Source organism: Oncorhynchus gorbuscha, linkage group LG15 (genome assembly GCF_021184085.1).
Source record: "Oncorhynchus gorbuscha isolate QuinsamMale2020 ecotype Even-year linkage group LG15, OgorEven_v1.0, whole genome shotgun sequence".
NCBI classification, from domain to species: Eukaryota; Metazoa; Chordata; class Actinopteri; order Salmoniformes; family Salmonidae; genus Oncorhynchus; species Oncorhynchus gorbuscha.
Window position 1 is genome coordinate 5,755,641 of NC_060187.1, and position 8,952 is coordinate 5,764,592.

Sequence of the window (8,952 nt, forward strand, 5' to 3'; positions counted from 1 at the left end):
GCCATGTCTGGAACCCTTTCCTAGATTGGTGAAGGGGACCTAGCATGGCGTCCCAAATGGTAACCTATTCCCTATAAAGTTCCTATGGGCCCTGGTCAAAAGTAGTGCACTAGATTGGGAATAGGGTGTCATTTGGGACAGAAGTCTTCGGTGGGGGGGGGTATCATTCTCAGCACCTCATCTGTTCTAAAAGCCTCATATGGTACGGTAGAGGCCAATGACATTTCCAAAAACATAATTTGGTTAATATATAGTATTTTGGTAGGAGTTCCAGAATTGTGGACGCTGTGACAGCTGACAGAAAATCAATTTTCCTCAGTAGAGAATGATGGAACCAACAGCCCTGGATGGAACAAACACAGAATGATGGAACCAACAGCTCTGGACAGAACAAACACAGAATGATGGAACCAACAGCTCTGGACAGAACAAACACAGAATGATGGAACCAACAGCCCTGGACAGAACAAACACAGAATGATGGAACCAACAGCTCTGGACAGAACAAACACAGAATGATGGAACCAACAGCTCTGGACAGAACAAACACAGAATGATGGAACCAACAGCCCTGGACAGAACAAACACAGAATGATGGAACCAACAGCCCTAGATGGAACAAACACAGAATGATGGAACCAACAGCTCTGGACAGAAAAAACACAGAATGATGGAACCAACAGCTCTGGACAGAACAAACACAGAATGATGGAACCAACAGCCCTGGACAGAACAAACACAGAATGATGGAACCAACAGCTCTGGACAGAACAAACACAGAGAAATTAAATACAGGAAATACAGAAAGTGTGTATAGAAAGGGTGGAGGGTGTACATACATATGTATGTACTATAGACTCTGTGCATTCCAAATGCCTCCCTATATTCCCTTTATAGTGCACTACTTTTGACCAGGGCCCATAGGGAATAAGGTGTCATTTGGGATGCATAAATGATGTACTGTAGACAGTGTGAATGGGAGGCTGGGGGTCTGATCATCTCCTCAACCATGTGCTTCTGGGACATCAGAAAGTTTACTGAAATTTTCCAGACTGTTGTTGTCTTTCACAGTCTGCAAGCTCTACAGAAATACACTAATTGTAAATGTCTCTCAGACTGCCCAGCAAGCATATAACGTTCTGAGAACCATGGTTATTTTGCATATAACCTTCCCACAACTTTATGGATATGGTGCAGGACAGTTGCTTGGCTTTTGAACATTCTCAGAAAATTTAAGGAACTTGACAAAAAATATATATATTTTCATGGTATTTTATTACCTCAAAAAAACCTTTTCTAAAATATTAAATATGGTTACGGTTCATTTAGAATTGGGTAATGTTCTAGGAAGGTTCTCCAACTGGTTTGACATTGGGAATGTTCTAGGAAGGTTCTCCAACTGGTTTGACATTGGGAATGTTCTAGGAAGGTTCTCCAACTGGTTTGACATTGGGAATGTTCTAGGAAGGTTCTCCAACTGGTTTGACATTGGGAATGTTCTAGGAAGGTTCTCCAACTGGTTTGACATTGGGAATGTTCTCAAATAGTTCAGAGATCGTTAAGAAACAACATTCTTCTGAATTTCAGTTCTTCAGCGTAACATTTCCTACAGGTTTCCTCATGGTTATTTTTAAAGTCATGTTCTCAAATTGATTTATTTATTTTATTTGACCTTTATTCAACTAGGAAAGTCAGTTAAGAACAAATTCTTATTTTCAATGACGGCCTAGGAACAGTGGGTTAACTGCCTGTTCAGGGGCAGAATGACAAATTTGTACCTTGTCAGCTCGGGGGTTTGAACTTGCAACCTTCCGGTTACTAGTCCAACGCTCTAATCACTAGGCTACCCACTAATTGTTCCGAGAACTTTAAGAAAACCACAAGAAAACGTCAGTAACATTTAGAGAATGTTCTAAGAATTATTATTTTTTTAAACATACACCCACCCTCTGTGCTCAGCCTTAACAAAACTCTTTCTATCCTCTATATTGTTAAGTGTGTTCAGGTGTGTTCAGGCTGCACCCACTAATTGGCCACACCTGATCTTAATGATCCTTAATGATCCTTTCCTTTGAAATCGGGTACATTTGAATATACAGAAAAGTTAACCCAAAATAAGCTAGCAGTGTTATTAAAAGTCTTGTTGATACATTCAGTAAAAGTTTTAAGGAAGTTATTCAAAAACCTCCAAACAACGTATAATTTCCATTCTCCAAGCATTAAGTAAACCTCACAGGAAAACATTCAAGGAACCAGAGTAAAACATTTTCAGACCCTCCTCTGTATGTTCCCGGAACAGGTGAAAATGTCACTTTTGTTCTCAGAAGGTTTAAAAAAACGTTCAGTTTTACAGGTCAGGGAATATATGGCTTCGTTCCCACAACCAATATGAAACCAAAAACATACCTTCTCACAACTTCCAAGGAACCAAATGTGCTAACTGGGTGAGGACCATTCACATTTGTAATGTGTGTTGTGTGCTTTCATGTGCTTTCCTTTTGGCCAAAATATATACTTTCATTATTAGCCTATGACTACTAGCTAACTGCTATAGCTCAGCTTTAAGATGGACACTATGTGGTAGTAAATCTCACGACAAAGAAGTTACTAGGCAATACACAGTGACACTTTTGCAAAATGGACTTACAATGTTCTTCCACCATCCTTGATTTGTATTTTGTGTATAAAGTATTTGGGCTAAATTTGTGCAGGTTTTTTTTTTGTACAGTAGCTTCTGTCATTTCTTCTCAAAAAAATCTTACTATCACAAGACTTCCTGTGGGTACTCTTTAAGGGTGAATTTTGGATTAAGAAAACATCCTACATATTATAAAGTTATATGGAGTTGGACACGTTATCCACAATCTATGGGCTCTTGCGGTTCCCACCAGCCTGTCATCCAAGAACCAGCACTAAATAGGATGGAAATAAAATAAAAGGCATTGAAATGTCAACCCGGGTTTTTAGGAGTTTTGAGGGGGGCCGCAAGTTTCCACAGCAAAGAAAGCCACTTACCGCTTCAGAACCATGGACAGTTACGGTGGGGGAGCTTACCTCAATGCACTCGGCTGGATCCCTCGGTAACAGCGCCTCGGTATGTCTGTTAGCTTCCCATTCACATTATGATGGAAGGTGGATGGACATATTTTTCTTAGACTAACTTAGGTTCTATAGTTCAGTATGTTTGTGGTGTGTGTGTGTGTGTGTGTGTGTGTGTGTGTGTGTGTGTGTGTGTGTGTGTGTGTGTGTGTGTGTGTGTGTGTGTGTGTGTGTGTGTGTGTGTGTGTGTGTGTGTGTGTGTGTGTGTGTGTGTGTGTGTGTGTGTGTGTGTGTGTGTGTGTGTGTGTGTGTGTGTTACCTAGGCTGGGGGGTTGGACTTGACAGCAACACTCCACGGAAAGGAAGGAGGAAGATCCAGCACACGAAAACTTCTAGTAATAGATCTTTATAAAGTATAATAATAGATATTTATAAAGTATAATAATGTATTAGAATTTTCTTTTATTTTTTAAACTATATGTATAAATAATGTTAGATATTTTTACAACATTTGTATTTTATTTTTGCTAAGCTTATGGAATGAACGTCCTGTCCAATATTTGTATTTTATTTTTGTTAAGCTTATGGAATGAACGTCCTGTCCAATATTTGTATTTTATTTTTGTTAAGCTTATGGAATGAACGTCCTGTCCAACATTTGTATTTTATTTTTCATGCATTCATCATCTTTGTTTTATCCGTACATTTAGTAGTGCTTCTGAAGCACCAAGCTTCACAGACATAAGGTTAAACAGATAAATACAACAGCATTTAAACAGTCTTACACACTGAAGTAGGCCTTGCATATCATATAGGTGAATGAGATCTCATGCAGTCTTTAAGATTATCTTGTTTGGAACCAACTCGTCGGTCGCGTACGGACTCTGAAAGCGACGTCACGCAGCTGTTAGATACATTTGAGCAGGGAAATGTGAGACATATCACATAGATTTTAACCCAAAGATGTATTTTTCCAACGATTCATTAATCGTTCCTTTACTATGTATGGGGTTAGAAATTGTGAAATGTAATAAAGAAATATCTTACAGTAGCCGAAGAACAACGCGTGCGTGAATGCGCCTTAGTAGCCTGTGAGTTTTCAAGCATGCAGTTCGGGAGAGGAATATTTTACCTTAGGGGAGCTTACCTTTATCACACACAAGGAAAACCTCATATGGTATATTCCCATGCTTTAGGCTATTGTAGGCTTGCCCCTCTCGTTTGACACTTCTGTGGTGACTGATTTCAGTCATTTCACATATCTTACTCAATATAAGACTACATTACATTGTCTCCACTTTTAAATTGGACGTTATATATGCCCGAATAATGTCTGTTAATTCCCGGTGTAATTGATGTTCATAGCGCTTTGATGTGCTCCCGGATTTCAAGCTTCATGCACTGCTCTCTTCTCAGAGCGCCGGGGAGAAAAGTAGATGGAAATGGAGTGGAGGGTGCAGATAGGCAATGGGACGTGAACACTAAATAGATACTGCACCAGTCTGCCATCATTATCAACTACACAATACTTTACATTCATTTCACAATTTGGCCTACCAGTATTTTGTAGGCTGCGTTTGTAGGTGTTTGTTATATTCCTTGCGCGTCACCTATAGGTATTGACACTGGTCTGACGAGAGAGACAACAGAGAATAGCAGCATGTGTCAAGCTGAGATGGCCGAGAAAGAGAGAGCGAGAGATCAATCGATCTTCCCCGGACGGACGGACACCACTGATGTGATGGGTAGCGTCCCTGTTGAGGATGACAGTAGAGGAGAAAAAGAAAGTGTGACCGTTGAGAAAAACGGAAGTATTCTTGTGTGTTTTGGAGAAATTACCTGCCTACGTCTTTTATGTACCGACTTATTTTAGCTCCGCTCAATAAACTTTCTGAAACGGCTCATTTCAAACGATTATGCCGATGGAACTGAACATTTTGACATAGATTAGCAAAACATACATTTATTAAAATCATATTTACAATCATATTTTACGTTGAAATATAAGATTTCTATAAGTATTTAGTTATAGGTTACAAACAAACAAAAAACACCATGTAATATTTAACATAAATTCAAAGAATCTGTTATTTGATAGCCTATCTTCATACTAATATTGTTATGGCGCTGTGCGAGAGCCACTCTAGCTGGTAATGCCACAAACATTTCATTTAATAATCACCAGTGAAGAAGTCATATATCAGACTCGCTTAGCCTGGGGGATATTTTAAAGCAGCGATCCTTATAAACAGACTGAATCATTTGCATGTTAAAAAAAATCACTCTGCATGTCACTACACTAACCACTCTGATAAAAAGGTCATAATTTAAGAGTGAACATTTGAATGTGTTAGCTTGGTGGATAAATACGAATAATAATATATAGCTTTGAGTGTTATGAATTGTATTCTTGCCCATGCCTGGAAAATATTTCAAGCATGTTTGAAGTCTATTTCCCTGGAATCAAATAAAGCATAATTATTACAAAGTAATGTTTTACATTATGTGTATACTAAGATGTTAAAGGTTTTCTAAAAATGACTATGTCATTTCTTTAATTTATTTTAATCACATTCAGACTTTTTAGGGTATGTATGCAATATGTGTTATTGGTGCATCAGCTGCAGTGGGCTAGCTTGAATAATTTCTAACTATAAATAAATGGTACATGTAGATGTTATTGTGTGGCCGCTTTGCTCTAATATCATACAGCGACTAAACAGCTCCAATCAGGCTCCCATGGGATCGTTGGACAATCGTTCCGTTTAATAAATATTGGCCTGAGGATATTGTACGTCTGTCTAATAACACGGAACAGGAACACATCTACAGGGGAGTACTTGTGTACTCTATGTTGTGTTTTTGAAAATGATTAGTTTTGTGTTGGTTTAAATTTGTAGAATACTGTTTCAGATAAATGTATTGATTTAATAAATAATAATCCACCTCTATCCACCCCCCCACACACGCGCGCGCACACGCACACGCACACACTCAATCATACAAAACCTAACCTCGTATTGATAAAAGTGAGAGAAAAAATATATTGGGCCACATGAAATTATATTCACCTTTGTACATGATTTTCATCGTATGGACAATATTTAAAAAATCAACACACTTAACTGAATAAAGACACCGTGTGTTTTACCAGTGATATGACATCTATTGAATAAAATGTCTACATTCATATTACTCCTTTCAAGGTTTTAGCTGTAAAAAATAAATAATAATAATAACCTACTTAATTTGCAAGCCATCCTGCTGCAGCATAACATGCTCCCTTACTTCATTCGTTCGGATTAACAGGAGTCAGGTTTTATTGCGAAAAGGTTGAAGGTGTATGTTTGTAACGTTTCAACTAAATGGATTCTGGGAGGGAAAGAGTATCCCCCTTTTCCCTCCCCAATCTTTGTTTATGTAGTAATATACATATTTTCGTAAAGGTATTATGCCGGTGTCTGTGTGCTGATTGGGTGCTCAGGTTGGCGAGTGAACGCCCTGTGATTATGTCAGCTGCGTGCAGACCAAACCAGCCCAGCCTTTGAACTTCACCGCTTTTGGCTCTCATTCACGCGCTTCCCCTCATTTCCAAACCAGGTGCTTTGCAGGGCGGGAAATCTCTAAGAAAAAACACAACACTTTATGACTCTTCGACCGCGGAACTTTGCTTTCACCTCGGTGGATTTTCATGCGTGTTACTGTTTTCCACCTTATAGCCTAGCACGGTTTTTTGAAAAATAAAGTATACATAGCCGGACTTAGCGAACGATTTCTTAACTCCGGAGAAATTGGACAGTGTGGATTTTTATTGATGCTGTTTTCCGACTTCGTCTCAAGCATTCGAGAACTGGCATGATCTGTGTCTGCCAGCAAGACAGGTGAATATTTTTTTTCCCCTCGGTTGGTTTTGAGAACTTTTTTCCACGTTACTTTTAATTGGGGATAAAAGGCACACTCTTTAAAAATGTCAAAGCCTGTAGATCATATCAAGAGGCCAATGAATGCGTTCATGGTCTGGTCCCGCGGCCAGAGGAGGAAAATGGCACAAGAGAATCCCAAAATGCATAACTCAGAAATCAGCAAAAGACTTGGCGCGGAGTGGAAGCTGCTCTCTGAATCCGAAAAGCGTCCTTACATCGACGAAGCGAAGAGGCTGCGAGCACAGCACATGAAAGAACACCCAGACTATAAATACAGACCCAGGCGCAAACCCAAGAATCTATTGAAGAAGGACAGGTATGTGTTCCCTTTGCCTTACCTTGGGGACACGGATCACTTGAAAGGACTCTCAGCCTCGGACTCTCTGTTGAGCGCATCAGAGAAAGTCAGGGCATTCATGCCCCCGACCTCGGTACCTTACTCGTTCCTCGACCCGAGCCAGTTCACCTCCAGTGCTATCCAGAAAATGACAGAGATGCCCCACACCATGACCACCAGCAGTTTGGGTTACGGCTCGTTGGGATACCAGAACGGCGCGTTCGGCAGTTTGGGTTGCCCCAGCCAGCACACCCACACCCACCCGTCGCCCACAAACCCGGGGTACGTGGTTCCCTGTAACTGTACCGCCTGGTCGGCGTCGAGTTTACAGCCCCCCGGTTGCCTACATACTTTTTCCAGGTATGACCAAGAGTGGGATAGACCCATATTCATCAACACATGCCACTGCTATGTAACGCGCCAGACAGACTGACTGACTTTCTGTTTAAACAAGTAATTTGAGAACAGCAATGCATGTATAGGTTATATGGACAGAACAGTTCGCCCCCCCCCCAAAAAAAAGAGAAATGACAAGTATAAAGGCCCGTGGACTTAAGAGCAAAACGGGCGAAAACTTTTCACGAGATCTGAACAAGACGTTGGTTCCTGACCTCATGGAACTGGGACGGAACTATGTACGGCAGGTGCCCTGTGAACTGTAAGAATTATTGTAAATGTTATAACGTTTATTAATGGCTACCGGAAAAGGAGGCCTTTAACTTTATTTATTATGTACATCTTGATGCTATGATAATTTTGTTTGAATTATTATTGATATTATTATGATAACCTTATTTTTCAAATTTGGCTTGCACAAATTTACGATAGCCTTCTTGTTTCCTGTATAATGTGTTGCATTTTGGCACTCTGAATTTCAGCTGGTATGATAGGGTCAAAATTAAAGACCTCTGATTTAATAAGTATACGGGTTATATGGTTTCTATGGACCGAACTGGCACATAACTAGACAGTCTATTTAAAATAACAAATGAAAAATCGTTATAATTTAATAATGTTTCATTTTTAAAAATTTCCTGTGGTTCAGTGCTAATAGTCACACGTCATCATTTTTTTTTTGAGGCATAACTTCTTATTTGAAGTTATAAGCAGTTAATGTTGTATTTTTTAATGTAAAACCTGTCATGTTATGGTAAGGAAATGTATCTTGAAGGGTGATACCTCGGTTCTTTGTTCATCTGCCGAGCTAAGACTTTTTGAATAAAGGACAATCTGTCTTAGAAAATATTAAATTCCTGTATGGTTATATTGCAGTAGCGTGTCATTGGAAGGTGCAGCACAACTCAGTCTGGTTGAGTAAACCCAAAGTGTCAATGTGGTAGGCATCAGAGGACAACAACACATTTAAGAATAATATTTATCCAAATATTTCGGAATATTAATACTATATTCAATTTGTTATTTGACCAACCTCAATATTAAAAATATTTTAAAAAATGGTGGTTTAGCCATTTGACCTATATCATTACATTGTATTATCCTACACCCAGGCTGTGAGCCATAGCAAATAAGACAGTACATGTGCATGTATAAGTCATTTTTTAATGATTTAATTACAATTGATTTCACTACAGTATACCTACTGCAAATAGAAGATTCGGCAAAACAAAAACAGATGAGGGAAAACAAAGCGTA

At 39.3% G+C, this 8,952-nt stretch overlaps 1 protein-coding gene across 1 annotated transcript; it reads left to right on the top strand.

Moving 5' to 3' along the window:
* Positions 1–6,566: 6,566 nt before the first annotated feature.
* sox14 (SRY-box transcription factor 14) lies at positions 6,567–8,563 on the top strand. The gene is given in 2 exon segments (XM_046299744.1): positions 6,567–7,630; positions 7,632–8,563. Coding segments are annotated over 2 exon segments (708 nt in total). The 5' UTR covers positions 6,567–7,006; the 3' UTR covers positions 7,716–8,563.
* Positions 8,564–8,952: the final 389 nt, after the last annotated feature.